The sequence below is a fragment of the Abrus precatorius genome, unplaced genomic scaffold (assembly GCF_003935025.1).
Source record: "Abrus precatorius isolate BTA unplaced genomic scaffold, Abrus_2018 Scaffold8, whole genome shotgun sequence".
NCBI classification, from domain to species: Eukaryota; Viridiplantae; Streptophyta; class Magnoliopsida; order Fabales; family Fabaceae; genus Abrus; species Abrus precatorius.
The window spans coordinates 22,732,492-22,751,800 of NW_020874428.1; the positions used below are offsets into that span (position 1 = coordinate 22,732,492).

Here is a 19,309-nt window from a genome sequence, read left to right on the forward strand (position 1 = left end):
AAATTACAATAATTAAATGTATAAAATAAAAATATAATAAATAAATATGGTTTAGATTCAAATGTTAACATATAAAAATTATATTAACACGCATTTGAACTTTTTTACTTTATAATGTGTTATACAAATTATAATCATTAAAGATACGTATATTTTTCATATAAATTAAATTTTAAAATAAATCATAATAGTTCATTTAAGAACAATTAAATATAAAAATTTAGAAACAAATTATTATATATATTGAACATTTTAGATTATGTGTGTAAGTTGACCTAATTCTATAACAATTTAAAATAGTTTAGGCAAGAAAATTTATTACTGTATGACTAATTACAATAAAAATAAAACAATTTCGTAAGGCTTAATTTAAGCAAAAATATTAATATCTTAAACATTTTAATGTCATGTGATTTAATTTAAAAAACTTTTTTTTAAGTTAAAATGCTTTTACACCAAGTATCAAATTAGTTAATTATATTACTTCATAGTTTTTTATAAAATGAAAAATTAATTAATTTAATAATTTATTTGAATAGTATTATAAAATGATTAATTTTATAATATACAAAAATAAAAGATAAAATAAAATTTTTCATCCTTTAATTTTAAGATAGATTTTAATTTATTTTTTTTATTTTTTATTTTTTTTTTCACATTGATCGTTTACCAAGATGACAGTAAAAAAAGACTACCCAATTTCTGACTGACTCACGAGAAAAACAGTCACTTTTTATGTACAATGTGTGTATGTTACTTAATATTTTAAATATTAAAATTTTGTTAACTTAGTCCATTGAGATGAGTTTAAGTATTTGTAAAATAAAATTTTTTTATAAAAAAAGTATAAATTTATTATATTAAAATTATAAAATTATAATAAATATTTTTTTAATAAAATTTTACTATTATTAGCTACTTATCTTTAGATTGAGATTACTAAAACTTTAAATATTAGTTATCATCTAATGTTTAAATGAGTGTTAACTGTGTTAACATATTTTGTTTAGTTTTTACATAGCAAAATTTTTTAACTATTTTTAACCAAGAATGCTGAGTAAAAAGATCTTTAAAAGAGTTCATAAAAAGAAATTAAAATATAATCAAACAAGGTTTTTTTTTTAAAGAACATGTTCTTAAACGCTGAGTACGAGGAGTTTAAACCGATGAAGCGACAGAAAAGAACACTAAAAATATTTCATCGGCTGTACATACATTGTTGAGTAACAAGGGTTTCGAGGGCACAAGATCCCGTGAAACATGTTGCGACTTTCTTAAAATGGTTTTGAGATCTGAAGACCACTTTTCAACACAAAAATGCCGAAAACAACGAAAAAAATGCAATAAATAGTAGAAGCTTATGAGAAGAACAGATAAGGATAACTACAAATTTTCACAATTTTTAGTAATTAAAAAAATTACCAACAATTTTTCTTTCCCTTTCAGTTTCTTCTTTCTTTACCTAGTACAAGTTTGTTTTTGTTTAACCAGGCTTATTACTAAATTAACGTATCAATATGGTTGATTATATTATTATTTTATATTTTTTAGAATGTGACGTATGTATGTATGTTTCGTATCTTCTATGATGAGACTCGGTAAAAAATAAATATATTTGCTTTAATTTATAGTAGATATATTAACTTTAATTTATAATATATGTAACATTTACTATCATTACTATATATGTACATAATGAGTTTTAATTGGATTGACTGTAGGAATTAAAGAATGGAGAAGCTGTTGAAGTAAGCTGTAAAATTTGGAACAAATCGTGTGTGCATGTGTTAACGTAAATGCAACAATAAAAAAATTATGAATTTTGTCACTGCATAACCTGTTAATTTTATATAGTTAGTTATTTATTTTAAAAAATATAAATATTCTTTAATCTTTTAGATATTAAATTACAACTATTAATTCAGAGATGTTATCCCTTACGAATACGGTAGCAAATAATTTTTTTTAAAATTTTATGAAAATAATTAAAGAGACTCCAAATTTAATTAAAGAACATAATAAAAAAACATCTATAATACTAAACTCTTGTGCATTGTAATTAAAACATAATTTTAAAAGGGATGATTACAAATTGTGACTTATATTTCAATATTTTTTAAATGATATTAGGATGAGTCAAATGAGAAACGAATACCACACTCACTGTAAAAACTATCGAAACACTGGAAAGGGAACATGAAAAAGAAAAATATCTTATGATGAATAGACTTGAAATAAAAATTAAAGATGATAAAATAAATGAGAAAATCATAAATATTTTACTGACTAATCATGACTTAGTTAAGCGCATAAATCTTTCAGGTTACAGCCTAGTTGTAGAGCCGAAGCCATCTAATCTAATCCCACGTCACTCATAAAACAACGGCATGACTCCCTACACTGATTGCAAAACGGGGGAGAAAAATCCATACAACGTCTTTCATTAATGGAAGCATTATAGAGATAGATAGCATCTAGGCAGAAAGTGTTTTTCCTAATGGATACTATAATTCTTCTACTTGGACTGAAAATCCACATTTGCATCGCTTTGTCAATAGAGCTGTTTCCTTTTCAAAGTTCTCGAGCTCTTTCAAAAATACATGCTCATGGTCTTTTACTGGAGTACATAATGAAGCATCAATATCAGTATCCCGTTCGTCCACCTGTTGGTGTCTTGGAGTCTGATTCATGTCATAACTACCACAAACTGTGGCATTTGACTCGTTAACATTCGTACATTGGACACTAGTTGATGGCATCTCTGATGACAAACTGTTATTATAACGATTATTTAACCTTTGACGAGTTACAATAGATGAAAGAAGCTGGTACCACCGACTAAGAGCTTGTGCTTCATCCCTTCTCTTTTCTTCAGCCTGTCGTCTTTCATCTTCCTCAGCATATGCCTGGTGAAAGGAGTAATAGAAAAAATTTAACTAATAGCATAAATGTAAAACAAAACTGTAAAAAACATCAAACTTTAGAAGAGGAGAGAAGATGGAAGTTTAGTCCTTAGAAATAAATCTAGCGAAAAAGGGCTGAAGGATTTCCAGAATCAAAGAATATATCCTTATTAATAAACTGCTAGCCCCAGTAACCCAAGCTACCATACTTTACAATGTAAAAAGGTTTATCAAATTAAATTCAACAATAAAGCAGAATATACTCATTTCACAAATCAAAATTCAGTTTATCTGCAACAATAATATTTATTCAGTAAGAAAACGAAATATACCTCTAGCAGTACATCCTTGAACTCAGCACACACCACAATACCATCAAAGACAGGATATGAACGACCATTTTTAAATTCAAAACCAATCATAGCAGGTGCATAATCAATTTCAAGCCTCTTGGCAACCGAAAATGCCCTTGGAAACCGTAAGTGCACAGTCCCTGGTGGAAGACATTTCTCAGACCAAACATCTACCTGACCACGTTCATTCTAGATGGAAAATAGTAAATATAACTCAGTAATATGACAATATCTATATTCTCATTAAACAAGCAAATATGCATGTGCATTTTATAGTTAGTTCATATGCATGTCTATTAAGACAGTACAGTCACTAATGCAGAAGCCACTTGTGTTTAAGCACAATCAACTTCATTCCCATAAACTCATGCCTAAAAGGTCTTTCTCTCTACTGCTTCCGTAGAGTTAAACGTGAAAAAAATATATATAAAAAGTTGACTATTTGTAGCACTCCTCCCTGTCACAAGACAGATGGGGGTTTAAAAAATGTTTTAAAATTGGATCCATCATCAAATAGGCGGGGAATGTTTGGGTTGGGGAATATAATCTCCAAACTATTGTGTTGGTTGAGAAATGGAAGTGGTTTTTTCCATTGCCACCTCATTGTCTACAATATGGTAATTAAGAACAAGAACAGTCTTCATCAGTGCAGTCATAAACTGGAGCAGCAGGAATATATTGTTGGGGTGCCAATCATGTGATGAGATCCAAATCTAAAATTTCAAACCAACAGTTATTTTGTAATGATCCAGTGTGCAAATCACAGTAAAGAGTTCAATGCTTTGCAAGGTAATTTCCACAAACACATTATCTTTCATATCGATGTTTTTCATTTATTCAAAGAACGCATAGAAAGTACGATACAATACCTTAGGAACTATCCCATCCACAGCATGAGGCAGATTTAATGGTTCCAGTTGCCATTTCCCATAAAGTTTAATATTTTCCTTAGAAACAGTGCAGCCATAGTCATCGGCTTCAGAATCTTGTACTTTTTGAGGCTTTATGGAACGTTGAAGCTCCTAGATGGATTTTTTTTTTGGCAAAAAAAAAAAAAAAAGGTGTTAGAAGGAAAATAATACAATGGAGTACTGTAACACTGTCAGCCAGATGATACCTTCACAGGATGTTCACTGGGTTTAACTTGCAGCCCTTCCCGGAGCCATCTCTCTTTTGTCTTAACTATTTGCACACACGTCCTAGGGTAAACTGCGTGACCTGAACAAAATCCAAGAATTGGGCCCTTTGGATGAAGCACTTGATACTTTGTAAGCCATTTTTCTAGGGCATAAAGTGGATGACTTTTGTAGGCCTGCAAAGGGATAAAAAAAATCAGCATAAATGTCACCATGTGTAATATTAAACCTGTTTTCCATGGTTACTTTGAAACTACCTGCTGATTGGTTGGAAGCGGCTCAGTTAAGGCCCTAGTTTCCAACTCAATATCCTCAATAGAGCTCCTTGTAGAGGCAAAAGAATTGCTCAAGTTGGATTCTGAAGCAAGGATTTGGTTTGTTGTCAAATCAACCACACCTCCAGTTACCCCAGACTCTAAGTGTCTCAATGGTGCCAACACTGACTCCCACCACATTGAATTAACTCGATGTGATGCTATCTTGTACCACTTCATGCAGTACCTAATAGGTCAATGTGTACTAGCATTTTCAGACAATGTCACAAACCTCAATAATTTATGCAATGTTTGGTTCAAACAAGGGGTAGGGAAAAGAAAACTAATGTACTATTATATCCTAGGAGAGGAGAGGGAAAATAAAATCTAAGGACAAATTAATCAGAATAATCCAAAAATTATAAGCTACTTATCTTCCCCTCCAAATGGTCCCAACATTGAAGGGGAGGCAAAAATGAGAGGGGAGAGATTTGGTCCCCCTTTTCCCCAAATATCTAATCCACACAAGGTAAAATTATAAAAATCTCTTCCCTCTTTTCATTCCCCTCCAACTAAAAACTATGTTAGTCCCCATAAAATATTCTTTTGCAATTTCAACAAATACTATCACACTACATGAATAGAATAAATTACTTCTTTCAATTGATTATTATTATTAAGGATTTATTGGAAGCTAAAATTATCCTGTGTCAAGGTAGTGCAATAAGTCCGCACTGAAATCTGGATAAAATGATGGTGAGTTCATCCAAGAAGGGCTCCCACTCTGGGGTGGTTGTGGTCATCCCGGATCTTAGTCCAGCTGTGGCGATGGGGTTCATCTTGGATCACTTCTAAAAATCAATTCAACAGCTTGAGTAATTTTAACTTTAATCCTTCAGACATCTAGGAGAGCATTCTGGTTTTTCAATATCCAGTGTGTCTATGACCTAATGAACAATAATATTTTGTTATAACAGGTTTTCTCATATATTCTCTTTTGAGGGTGAGAATGAAAGAAATTATATAGTATATCATAATATCATTAACCATAACTGATCCCATCGTGCTTGTTCACTTCAAAACTTGTCATGGGTTGGCTTTCTTTTAGGGGTCCAAGAAGTTTTCAATGAGTTTGTGCCAATCATCAAGAAACAAATAATTTATCCCAACTTCCTAAGGATAATTGAAATTTCCAAAAGAAAAAAAAAAAAAAAAAAGACAACTTGAGCACTAAAAAAGCTTATGACTTATACAGAGCTATCAAGAATTTGATTGGTATTAAAAAAGTTGCAAAAACATCACAGAGATCATGCTGAACATATATGAAGGTGAAAATATCAAACCTGCGGGTCACATCTTTGGCCCCTTGCCCAGCAAAAGCAACAACATATCTCAAAGATGTTTTGCATGCAGCTGCCATGGCTTCAACCTTGTCCTCTCCATCAACAATCAAATTCACAGCATCAACATGCACCCACTTTCCTGTCAAATTTTCTTCACTGCAATACACTTCTGCCCAATACAGAGGAGATCCCACTTTCATTGATCCAATTGCTGTAGAAATTACTTGGGGGCAGTTTGAAGATTCTTCACCTGTAACCCTTTTCATTCCTTTTGATGGACAAGAAAAATTTGATGAATCAGTATTTGCACCTGACTCCTTTTTGCTCTCCTGACATCCAATTGCTGTAGCAGAAAGAGCCATTTGCAATTGCATCTGAAATTCAAGATCCCCTTTCCTCTTTGATTTTTGAGATCTGTCACTGAGACATGATTCAGGGTTATTATGTGTCTCAGAAGTCTGTGAGTCTGTAACACTATCAGTCAAGTCTTCACTAGATTGAGCCATGTGGCTTGTCACACGACATTTCTTACTTCTCCGTGAATGGACAGGAGAACTTTCACAGACATTTTCTTTCTTGTTACAAGATAATGATTCTTGAGGTGACTTAAAATCCAATTTTCGCTTAGTTACCATTGGTGTAGAAGTATTAAATATTCCCTTACTAGATCCACTTGCAACTGGTCTAAAGGATTGATCTGGTTTGAGAGACGCAACATCCAAAATGGACACAAACCTGAAATATGCCTCTGGTAAGAAACTTAATTCCACATATTTAGTCCATGAGTTATAAAAATTGAACAAATTTTCTTAACACTGGTAGTTCATGGCAATATTATTGATTCACTTATAATTTTTTTCTTTTTTTTTTTGTTTTAACATATTTCATTTTACTTCTTATTTTATGGTACTCTTCTGACTTGCCTATATGCCTAAATCAGAACTTCATTCTTCTACAAGATTTTAACATATGAAAGTCAAATTAGAGTAATTGCTTCACTATTATTGTTATTGTTCCTTTTCTAGATTCATTTCATTACATGCAACATCACTGTAAGTATTTTATCATTCCCATCCCAAATAATAAAAAGTGAATAATTCATTTAAATTCATAAATCAAGGATTGCTTCAGCAGTTGGAAATCAACTATATAAATTATGCAATATCATGATCTTTTTCATCAAATAGAAAAATACTAGTTTAATATTGCACCTAAAGTATTGAATCTACAAATTTTTCAAACCAAAACTATAATTAAAGTAATTGATGAGTGATAGAAAGATATTCTGTTCTGTGCTCATATGTAATAGTAATACCTGGCTGTAAGATTTAAAGCTCTTAATAGTGCCACTGATAATGCTGCAATCTGCAATTGTAAAAATAAAAAATAAAAAATTTCCTTGCAAACTTTCCTCAAAGTACTATGCAATTATATAAAGTATATTGAAAACAGAATCAACCAGTCTTAAAAAACTTTATTTTATTAATGGTTTAGGTAACTCAATTATAAGCAGAAGAGAGAAGTTAAAAGATTAGCAAATCCTTTCTTTCATGCCAAGAATGAATTATTAACAGATCCCGCACTTTCAAGTTTCAATGATAAAAGTAGTATGAGTTATTTGCCTGTGCAATCATACTGCAATGAATGGGAACCTGATCAAAGGACAAACTCAAAATCTAGTAAAGTATATAATCAAAAAGTAAACATAGTAAACAAGAAGGCCCTATTAAAGACATATTTACCTCTTCAGGACTGCCCTCATGTGATTCTAAAGCTGATGCCAAAGCAAAGCCTGGTGAAGTTTCTCTATTCGTACAGTTTTTAACATGGAAATTATTGTGGAACTGCAAGCGTTACACAGAAGGAATTAGACAAGATATGAGACATGATATAACATGAATTTTTACAAAACTTCACATTAAATGCAAAAAAGATAATATCTATATTTGCTAAATCAAATCATACCCATGATATTAAAGGATGTAAGGCTTTTGAAGTGAGTTTTGTTGTGACACTCGATAGATGGAGTAAATGTGCTGGAAGTAGCGAAAGCAAAGAAGCCTGAGATGATCAAGAAATGCAAAACTCAACAAGCAATATTAAGTCAAAAAAGCTTCAAAATTTTGTGCGATTAGGTTAGCATACTTTGGAGCCAAACAAGTTTCTTGTTTTTAACTTCCGAAGAGAGCTTAAAAAATTTTCTTCAAAATTAATAGCTACTAAACATGCTAGTCAAGATAGAACCAAGCAAAATTCAATAATACACAAACTCAATCAAGATAGATAATGCAGTTAACGTATACATACACATGAACATTGCAACCATTTAAAAATATAACCAAAACAAAAATAAGATACAAGAAATTGAGCTATTGATTACCACAAAAGAGGGATGTTAAGGAGGTAAAGGCTTGATAACACAATTATGTTGTTTATAATAGCAATGCTAACATAAAATTTTATCATATTCCGAAGAATTTTATCCACTAAATATAATAAAAATTAAAAGTTAACCTGAATGAGAGGGTCATCACAAGCATTGTCGATTAATCTTCCTCGAGCAAGTAAACAGAGCAAATGAACCTTGTGTATGAGTTCAGCCAAGTCCTGAAGAATTTTACAAAATTACTTTTAGCAAGTGGCTAAAGGTTATTTTCATATTAAAGGTAACTCCAATACTGCAGTAATTGACCTTATCTTCAGCAGAAGCTCGACGAATTTGCTTCTGTACAGTTGAATGAGGGGTTACATTCAATTCAATTGTCACATGCTGATCATCCATGGCAACTGTACCATCTTCCCAATCTGAGTCATCTTGTTCTTCCTGGTTATCCAAGTAGTCCTGATCTAAATTACTACATTTCTCCCCTATAGAAGCGTTCTCCATGTAATTTCTACTACAATGACCAACCTCCGAAGTCTTTTGTTGGAGAAATGGTTCCATGACTTGAGTTCCATTTTGCTCTGGCTCAAACTCAGGCTATAAGCAAATCAGAAGAACAACATGCTGCTTTAAGAACTTAACACGCATAATTTGACTAAAACTTAAAACATTAAGGATAAAGTTAAATCATGTAACCAAGTCACCAAAAGAATTGCACAAATTATTAATAAGCAACAAGAACAAGTTAAGAGGGGCCAACCGTCCTCTTCTTCCTGGAGGTGCCAACTTTATTAGCACGACATAAAAGCTTTCCCACGGCCTCCCGAGATATTTTGGTCAGTGTTCCTGAAATCCAGCATAAACATGAATTATTCATGAGTATTACGATTTTGCTTAATTGTGGTTGGACATGATATTAATCAAACCATTATCACTAGGTGATTGAAATTTGTTTCCACCTTCTGAATTTTGCTGGGGTCTGGTTTCATTTTCTGCAATTTTGACAGGAAATACTCAAAAACAACAGAATTTACAAGGTCAAAAACAAATACTAATTTCATACATACCATCAATTGATATGAACCTACGGGTATAGCATTAATTTGTTCGATTAGGGGAAAGCTAAGACAATGATGCTTCTCCTGTTAATTTTGGTTTCAATTCCACTAAGAAAATGATCCCTGACTCAAGTAGAAATTGAAACCAAGCCAAGTAAAGATTATTATTCCCATATTACAATTTCAGTGATCAAGTATCAAAACTTGCAACTTCAATTCTATTCCCCATTCCCAGCACATAAAAAAAAAACTCTACACTTACAAACTCAAAACAATTTCCGCAAGTCTATCTAAGTGATTGCTATATCTTCAGACTGCTTCTTCCAATGCATACAAGTTTCACTAAAAAATGAAATAAAGTAAACCTTCCCGATTTCATACAGGTTTCAATAGAACGAGTAGACTCAATCGAAGCATTGCCTCTTCAGTGTTTTTTTTCCCCTTTTTTTCTTTTCAATATCGTCCCATTTTGAATTCGTTAATGTTATGACTTATAAGAAACAGAGAAGAAGGTTGAATAGCGACGGAAACTACCTGAGGTTGAGGCTACGTATTGCGTCTTCCGCTGGAAACCGCCACCTCTTCGGTGTGGCATTCTTCTTCTTCTTCAGAGAGAGAGAGAGAGACCCGTCGCGCCCAAAACTGTTGGGAACCTCGATTGTGTTACGCTACTTGCGTCTGCACCCCTACTATCCAAGTGACGCTGCGGAAAATACCAAAATGACCCCCATAAGCAAAAGGACGCAAAAGCCCCTGAAACGAAAAATATTGAGTAAATACATATTTTAATCCTCAAATTATATTATTTTAATTACTAACTTCATGAAAATTCCAGTTTTTTAATGTAAAATAAAAAATAATTATAAAAAATTAAAATAAATAAATTTTAAATTATGAAAAATTAAAGTAAAAATCTTATAAAATTCAAAACTTAATTAATTTATTTTTATAATTAAAGCATTACCTCCACCTTAATTTTAAAATGTTTAGTATAGTTTAAATTAATCCTCTAAAACAAAATTTTAAACTCTTACTTTATCCTTAAAATATATATTTTAATTAAAATTCATCTTTAAATTATAATTTTTAAAATTTTAATTCATAAATTAACAATTATTAGTTATATTAGTTTTTATTATTAATAAATTAATAATTTATCATATTAAGTGACATATGAAAATTATTTTTAATATAAAATAGTGTTATTTTAAAATATTTCAAAAATAAATATTTTTATTCATAACTTTCAAAATTTTTAAATAATAAAATCTTTATTTCATCTTTTATTTTATCTTTTTCTATGACAATTTTTTTCTTTAATAGTATCATCGTTGCAATAACTTTAACTTTTCTATATTATATATTTTTACTGTAGTAACCTTATTCTGATTTTCTCTTTACAATTCTTACCTCTATTTTATGTAAGATTTCATCTTTTTTCTTTTAAATATAATCCAATAACCTCAAGTTTTCATTAACCCAAATCTCATCCCTTAATATTTTCTATCTCTCTCTAACTTAGTAAAACTATTTTTAAATCCAACATTTTTGCCAACTCACTTCACAACCAACACTCCCTCAAACCTCATTGCCCCTTTGACTTCTCCTATGTTGTTGTGCCAACACCTCCTCTGATGGCATGCCTTTGAACCTTTATCAAAACCTCTAAGCTTGAAGTTTGGTTCTAGTGGTTCAAGTGAGAAAATCTAAGATGAAAGAGCTTTGCAACATGAATGTTATTATAGTAGTGGTTGGAAGAAGAGAATAAAACGTCATGAAAGAAGAAAAAGCAAAACATGAAGCAAAAATCTTATTGCTTGAAATTTTTAAAAGTTAGGGATGAAAACAAACAATTTTTGAAAAATTTTAAAACAAATTTATTTTATGTTTGCAATAAATTGCTACATGTTATTTAATGTGACAAATCATCATTCTATTACTTAATTTTAATATATCTTAACAATAAAGACTAACATAATTTATGATTGTTAATTTTAGATACTGCATATTTAAGACTCTTGAGTAAATGTTTACTTATAATTAAAATTTTAAATGTTAATTTTTAATATTAACAACTATTATTTGATTTAGTACTTGTTAAAAACCTTTTGAAAGTGAATAATAAAGTGGTGAATGACACAATGACATTGTTTTAGATGTTTTAAAAAAATAGTTCATTTAGTACTTGACTTTTGAGTTTTTAGAGCATTTATGTATTTATTTTTTTTGCTATATTTTGTTCCATGACTTATTATTATCTGTTACCACTACAACAACATTTATCTCTTAACAATTCTACCAAACTAAATGCTTAAGGATAAAGAAAAAAGAAGGTCAATGATATTTTAGTTCAAATGACAATAATATTGGTAACGAAAGTGGTTCGTGGTGGATAACAAGGTTATTTGTGGTATGAAACTTGAAAGTGAAGAAAGAAAATGTTAGCAACATTTTGACTAAATGACAATGACATTAACGGTTGAGGATTGTTAGTAGTTGTTAAAAGTAAAAAAAAAAATGTCAAAAATAAAAAATAAATAAACTCGTGATAGGAGAGAAGAGAATTGACAATATTTTATTCAAAACTTTGATTAATAATTTTGTTCAAATAAATATCTTTTACAACAAATCATATTTAATTCTATTCCATCAAATATTAAAAATATATGATGTGTTCATAATTTTAAGAACATAGGATGCTTCCATTTAGGAGTGTCAAAACAGGCAAGCTTGTCTCAGTTTGCCAAAACTTGCCTAAAAATAGGCTAGCTTGAGCCCGCCTCGTTTAGAAAATGGGCTAGCTTTTCTAGCTCAATCTGTTTAAGAGTAGGCTAACCCGTCAAAAATAAAATAAAAAATAAAAAAAGTTAATGGGCCATTAAATTAATGAGCTAGCCTCACAAAAAATTAACCAAAAAAATAAAAAAGTTACAATAAATATTTAAAAAATATTTTTATATTAATAAAAATATTTAATTGTTTTTTAAAATTTATTTTGGGTCCAACTGGCCAGCCCACCCTAGCCTGCCATTGGCCTGTATTTTAACAGACTAGACGAGCTAGTAAATCTACATCACTTAGCTCGGCCCGCCAATTTTGATGGGTTAAACTAGTCGATCTGTTAAGTTAAGTCCATTTTGCCAACTCTACTTCCATTGATAATAAATATCTTCTTGTTCATTTTTTTAACTATTTTTTTTATTTTATATAATTAATATATTTAAATAAAAAAGGTTATAAATCTATATTGTCTAAAGGAAGAATAAAGGATTTTAAGCATTTATAACGTCACCAGCAACTAATAAATTCAAATTTTCAATACTAATCTTTTAAATATGTAAACGATAATAGAAAAGTTTTCTTTCAACATTCAATTATTTGGTGTTAGTTCATGTATATTATGCTTTTATTTTTTTATTTCAACACAATCTTTATGAGTTGTTATGATTTTTTTTTTATGTTTTGTTAATTTTAACCTTTAAGATTGAGTTTAAGCATTTATAAATAAAATTTTTTTATAAAAAAAATACATAGCTTAAAGTTATAAAAATATAATAAATATTTTTTCAATAAAATTTTATTATTATCATCTGTTTATCTAGAGAAGACATTAACGAAACCATTTTTCTTTTATCACAACACGAAATTGTTAATCCACTTCCCATTGTTGGAAATAATATAATTATATTTCAAAAGAATTTATTAATTATTTATTTTATTTTATTATTTTAATTTAATTATTATTATTATTTATATCTTCAGTTATAAAAAACATTTACATGAGCAATTATAATGATTAAAGTATTTTAAATCTTTTGAAAAAATCTCACGAAACTGCATGAAAGATGCGCAAACTTTTTTATTATATTTATTTCTGTGAATTATGAGTTGAGAGCTTTGTATATTCAGACAAAAAGAATCTGTTACAAAAAGAATTTGTTGTATTTTGAAGGATTTTTTATTACATTAAAATAATCCTTTAGAACAATATCCTATACGCCTCAAACTGAATTATTGATCAGCTACTTTGAGTCATTTTGACAACAGTCCAAACGTTATACTGAAATTTAAAACTAAATGAAATAATCAAACATCTAATATATATATATAAGACGTAAATCACTTGTCTACTTTATGTTCAAATACAAATGCATTTATTTTGAAGGCAATTAAAGAAAGTGATGCAAATGGTTTTTGGTTCTAGAGGCAGAGTCAATGAGCTTTACAGAGGAGCATCGAAGAAAGGCCTTTACTATTTTGTCAGTATGTGAATTAATGAAATTAAAGTGGTTGAATGCAACCTTTTTGTCATCCATCGATTTACTATTAAGAAAATTTGATTACTTCTCACTTTCTTCATTCCTCCTTCCCTCTCAACACTCATGTTGTTAATGAAAATTTGCTATATTTGTCCTCGACCCTTTCAGCTTACTACCAGAGTTTACCCTTTTGAGTTTTGAGATAGCTATGCAAAATCCCTGACGTGCATCCTGTTCACTTTTCCTATTAAAGTAAAATTACTTTTTTGTGTATCTTCAAGATAAGCATAAATCAAGGCTTCGGATACAATTAATCATGTAAGTTTTGAGCGAGAAAACTAGAGAAAATAGTGAAAGAGAGAAGTAAACTATTTAATTTTATAGATCACGAGTCTATTTAAATTTTAAATTATAAAATATTTTTAATTTAGGATATATCTAAAAAAATATACATAATTACTTTTAAAATAATATTTAATACCTTTTTATAAATTCATTTAAGAATCAGTTTTATCCGTACGAGAGTCTTGTCATATATGCATCAGCTTGTTTCATTTAAGAGTCAGAGTTAATTTAGCATTATTTCATTTAGGAATCATAGTTAAATTTAGCCTTATTTCATTTAAGAATCAGATTTTTATCGTATGAGTGTTATCATTATCATATATGCATCAGCATGCACCAACAGGCCTTTTTCTCTTATTTAATGCTGTTGCAGCACACAAGGCCATGACACACAATTCTAATGGCGATTTCTCCTTCTTTCTCGGGTCATTTCCACAAGGCCGCTCTGTTCAATGATCTGGGTTACGCCTCTCGTCCACCAGCATGGGCTGAAGGAGGTTGCATTTACCACTGGAACGCTCCACGCTTTGGTCCTCCTCTTCCTTCGTATAATTCTTATAACCAAGTGCTGCCGGGCACAACCATTAACACTTGTTTCCTTCCCTTGATCCTTCCTCAAATTTAAAGTTAAAATGCTGCAATGCATTTATATTGTGTACTCTGAATATTTATAATGTTTAACTGGCTCATGCTGAGGTTATAAGAATTATAAGGAGGATGAGGATTACCAAAGCGAGGAGCTTTCCAGTGGTAATTGCAACCGGCTTCAGCCATGCTAGTGGACGAGAGGTTTAATCCGGATCTTTGAACAGATGCTGATGCATAGATGGTAACACTCTTGTACGGATAAAATTCTGGAGCATGCTGACGCATATATGATAACACTCTCATCTCTGATTCTTAAACGAAATAAGAAGGCTAAACTTAACTCTGACTCTTAAATGAAACAAGCTGATGCATATATGACAAGGATTCAGCATATATGACAACACTCTAATCTCTGATTCTGGAATACTATTAAATACCCTATTATGAGAAGGATTTAGCATTATAGAAACTCAAAAGCAAGAGGAAATCACGCATTAGCATTTGTTCCAGAGAGAAGCTCATGCTCAATCGTTTTGCATCCTTAATGCAATTGTCATTGTTCCATAATATTGCAATTAATATGCACCTAAAATATGTTTACTTTTGTATTTGGGGGCTTTGTTACAGATCTCTGATGTATGAAGGAGTTCATTGGTGATTCCTAGCATATTATGTAAAGTAGCTTCTGTGAAATTTAAAATGGAGCTCTTATCAGTAGCAAATAAATCATATAGCTATAAATGGAGTTAATTCTCTAAATGTTAATCCATTTGATTAGATGAGATGACTTTAAATGCTTGATTACTTGGTGTGTGGATGGGCGTTTTATTGGATCCTCTTGCTAAGTTTGGTTCTACGGTGAAAGGACCTTCCTTCACTTACATCAGAACTGGAGCACTCATGCAGTCGGTTGAATTCTTACTCCTGCTTACACCCTTTACGATACCTCCCCCAACCCACCAATAATATATTACTACAGCCAGATCTACTTTATGGCATGTTTTATTGTTTATGCTTGCTTGAAGAATGGTGAATATCTGATCTCATGTGTTCTTATGTCACTCTGGAATATATACTTTCTGCTTTTTCCAGTCTATTCGCAGAACCAGGCCTTTTTCATGGCAGCATGATTTGTTTGAAGATAGCCTAAGAGCCGCAGGGATACAAAGGAGTAGAAGTTGGCACTAAGTTGTGTGTGTCAAACTTGGAACATGGAGTAACTAATGAGGACATAAGGGTATAGACTATGTCAATACTTTCTTCATAGCCTCTGCTTCTTGTTGGCCACAATTGAAGTTATCTTGAAACTTTGTTTGCTACTCAGGAACTTTTCTCTGAGATCGGAGATTTGAAGCATTATGCAGTTCGTTATGATAAAAATGGACATCCAAGTGTAAGTAATGAATTTGTATTTTTTACCCATTACAATGGTTCAATTATTTCCTTCTTGATTAGTCTATCTCCTTAGCTTTTTTTGTTCTTATGGACAGTAGTGTAGTTTGAATTGCCAGCCATAATGGATGTTGGAACAATTCTGAACTTGTAATTCCCAGCTGGGTCATGATAGGATCTAGTTCGTATCCTACATGATCCAGACAGAAAAGTGGCTTCATTTTCCCTATTTTGATTTCTTTTGTTTTGGGATAAAGGGAGGAATGCGCATTAAAGAAAAAAGAACAAAAACAGAACCCTTCTGGTTTATAATTTAATAAACCATAATCCCAATTCTCCCAGTTTGTTTAGATTGCACCATGACTCACTGGAACATAAACCCTAACTCTGGTGTTAGCCTTTAGTTTACTGACTGTTTCCTTACCTTTGAACAAATGCTCAACAGGAGAAGCGTCAACCTTGGCTTACTGTTTGGTTCTTGGAAGATGAGGATGATCTAAATGATGACGATGCTGATCAGGGGGAAGATGACTAGAATTGAAGTGGTGTGTCTTTTTCTTTTTCTTGAAGGCAGTGTTTAGATAGGACATTTTAAAATTCCTACCATTTATGTATTTGGATAGAAAAAAAATAGTTTTAAAATACTATAGAATTTTATCTAGATAATTTTCATGTTAAATAGAAAAAAATTTAAATGACTTGTTTTCGGAGAGAATTTAAAATTTTATCTATTATGCTTAACTTTTTGTATTTGTCATTTATAATTCTTTTCATATTTGACTCTCTCTAAGCCTCCCTCATTAGTGTTTTCATACTTTCTAGAATTCTAAAATCTCTCATCCAAAGTAACACCACTTAAATATTTACATGTCACTTCTAAAGGATTGAATCATGTGTTATTATGTATAAGGGGGATGTGTATTTTATGCTATTTTACATTGAGTCATGAATCATATGCATGAAATTGTTGAAGGTCATGATTTTTCAATTGGTTCTTATGGCATGAAAGTGAGATTCGTGTCGAAGTTTGTTAACTCTTGGGAAGATATGTTACAGAAAATACAATGTGTAGCAGTCATGTTGTATGCATCTCAACTTTTCAATAATGCATATGTCATTTTCTTTTCATTTGGATGGCTGGTGGTTACAGGATTCAGGTGAAGTTGTCTATACTAGAAGAAGTGATGCATTTGCTGCTCTTAAACGATATAATAATGTACTTTTGGATGGAAAGCCAATGAAGATTGAGATTGTTGGTGCCAATGTAGAATTGGCAGAACCAGCTCCTGTAAATGTCACTGGAGTAAATGGGCAGAGAAAGAAGACTGTTGTAATGAATGTTATTTTCATTGAGCGTAGAGAATTCTATCTGCTTATGAATGAATATTATTATTTTTTTATATCTATGCATATTGTGATGTTCGTTTGAAATTCTGTACTGCATCAACTACATATATGATGCTAACACGGAGAAAAGAAAACATGTTTAACTTAAATTCTGCTTGTGCTAAGTTTCTTCCAAAATCATTCATCTCTTGCCATTTTGGATGAATAGAATAAATATTATTTTGGATTGTATGCTAATGTTAGTGATGTTGCTGGGGGTCCTGCTTTGCGCGGCCGTGGTGTTAAGTTTCTATATCTTTAATTGTGTAATTTGTTGTAGATGTTTTAAACTTGAATTTTCGTATTTGACTTTGTATAAATTGAATGCATGATATTTTTTTTTGAGATATTATATATAATATGAAGATTTGGGTCATTCATGTAGTTTTGAAATTTTTTGGTAAAGGATCTCTTGTTTAGTATAGGACAAAGTGGCAATAGCGGTGCTTTTCAAAGAACTTTCTGGTGTATATGCTATGAGATTGGCAAGCCCTGTTTATTGTTTCATTCTTGTTTTTTTAACTTTTCCTTTTGTTTTGTTTTCAGAAGCATTTCATAGTCTTTGGCAGTTTAGTTTGGCTTTCTAATTCAGTCATGTCTTCTTTTAATTTGTGTAGGGCTGTAGGCCTTTTGAGCAAGAGCTAGACGATATTAAGTTTAAAGTGTTGAACAGTCTGATGCATCTCAAGATGTCCACATGTTGGCTATAATTTCCTTTTTCCGGCATAAAAAAGCAAATGATTAATAGAAACCTGGTCATATTAGTTTTTGAATGTTTCCCAATCACTTTAAAATAGGCATGTCATACGTTTAGTGCATCAATTGGGCAAATTTGAATAGAATTTGCACACTTTTAGAAGTTTCACTTATGTGAAGCAGAATTCATAAGTGGAGTTTATTGAATAGCTCTATATGATCTCTTATATTGATATCAGTAGATACAGACCTGTTCCCTCCTAAATCCCACTCCAAAATCTCTACCCCCTCCCTCCCTCAGTAATGTATGAGCCGTAGAATCCACTTCCACTTTGACAGAAACAGAAGTGCATATCTCTGTAAATGGGTCCTTCCTCACTGGGAATTAACTCCTCAATGTGATTTTATCTTATCTGAAGCAATCTTGTGTAATTTTGCTTTGATCTTTTAATTTCAATGTGAAAAAAAATATATAACTTAAAAGAATAAAAGACATAATAGAAAATATCAAATTTATATAATATTTTTGTAACACATTAAATGTTTACTCTCATCTCTTGGAGTATTGTACGCAATAATTTTATTGTTTTATTGAAATATATATTTAATTTTTATAGTTGACACTTATTTATGAATTAATCTTTATATTTAAAAATTTACATTTTAGTTTTTACACTTAAATTTATTTATGAAATTCTAAATATATAATTTTAATTTTACATTTTTGATAATGATAAAAAGAATTAGGATCATTGTTTAAATAATTTAAGGACAGAATCTTAATTTTTACAATTTTTTTTAAATAACTTGTTTAGAATTTATCTAAAATTATATTTAAACTAATTTATCTAATAAAATAATTTTTTTAAAAAATGCATAAATTTAAATAATATGTAATGTCTTACGCTTGAGGTATTTAGACCTTTTAAGTCAATGGTGTGATTTATGCAGGATTTTAACTGTATACATGACTGCTAAAGGTAACAAACTATTTATAATATGGTTGTAGCAAATTAAGCAACTTAAAGATTAAATATTTTTTTTTTAATTTTTGGTTTGTCTCACTTATAAAATAGCATGAATTTGGAACTTCTGAGTGCATTTTTTATTATTTTTGGTGTGTAAATCACATCTTTTTTACAATTTTTTTTAAATAACTTGTTTAGAATTTATCTAAAATTATATTTAAACTAATTTATCTAATAAAATAATT

General features: G+C 30.5%; 1 protein-coding gene and 1 pseudogene across 7 annotated transcripts; one reads left to right on the plus strand and one right to left on the minus strand.

Annotated features, from left to right (window-relative positions):
* Window positions 1-2,218: 2,218 nt before the first annotated feature.
* Window positions 2,219-10,095, minus strand: LOC113846186 (DNA repair protein RAD4). 7 transcript variants are annotated; one of them, XM_027474170.1, is made up of 15 exons: window positions 9,965-10,092; window positions 9,332-9,364; window positions 9,133-9,218; window positions 8,901-8,969; window positions 8,682-8,813; window positions 8,504-8,596; window positions 7,955-8,050; window positions 7,732-7,833; window positions 7,305-7,354; window positions 5,990-6,724; window positions 4,650-4,893; window positions 4,374-4,568; window positions 4,126-4,278; window positions 3,236-3,445; window positions 2,265-2,906 (listed from the first exon to the last, which is right to left on the minus strand). In XM_027474170.1, the coding sequence occupies exons 1-15, from the start codon at window positions 10,023-10,025 to the stop codon at window positions 2,505-2,507; spliced, it is 2,661 nt and encodes an 886-aa protein (XP_027329971.1). In that variant the 5' UTR covers window positions 10,026-10,092; the 3' UTR covers window positions 2,265-2,504. The 7 variants fall into 7 exon arrangements, 6 of the variants coding, with proteins under 6 accessions (XP_027329970.1, XP_027329969.1, XP_027329972.1 ...); XM_027474173.1 differs by adding an exon at window positions 9,440-9,514 and having other exon boundaries at window positions 2,404-2,906; window positions 8,682-8,969; window positions 9,965-10,094; XM_027474172.1 differs by lacking the exon at window positions 9,965-10,092 and adding exons at window positions 9,440-9,514; window positions 9,610-9,637 and having other exon boundaries at window positions 2,404-2,906; window positions 8,682-8,969.
* Window positions 10,096-15,142: 5,047 nt separating this feature from the next.
* Window positions 15,143-18,110, plus strand: LOC113874462 (annotated as a pseudogene).
* The last annotated feature ends 1,199 nt before the right edge of the window (window positions 18,111-19,309 follow it).

Coding starts and splice junctions, on each gene's coding strand:
- LOC113846186 (XM_027474168.1), bottom strand. CDS start 10,025: ATGCCACACCGAAGAGGTGGCGGTTTCCAGCGGAAGACGCAATACGTA. Junction 9,219..9,298: donor TCAATCACCTAGTGATAATG/GTTTGATTAATA, acceptor GCTGGATTTCAG/GAACACTGACCAAAATATCT. Junction 2,907..3,235: donor TCAAGGATGTACTGCTAGAG/GTATATTTCGTT, acceptor TCCTTTCACCAG/GCATATGCTGAGGAAGATGA.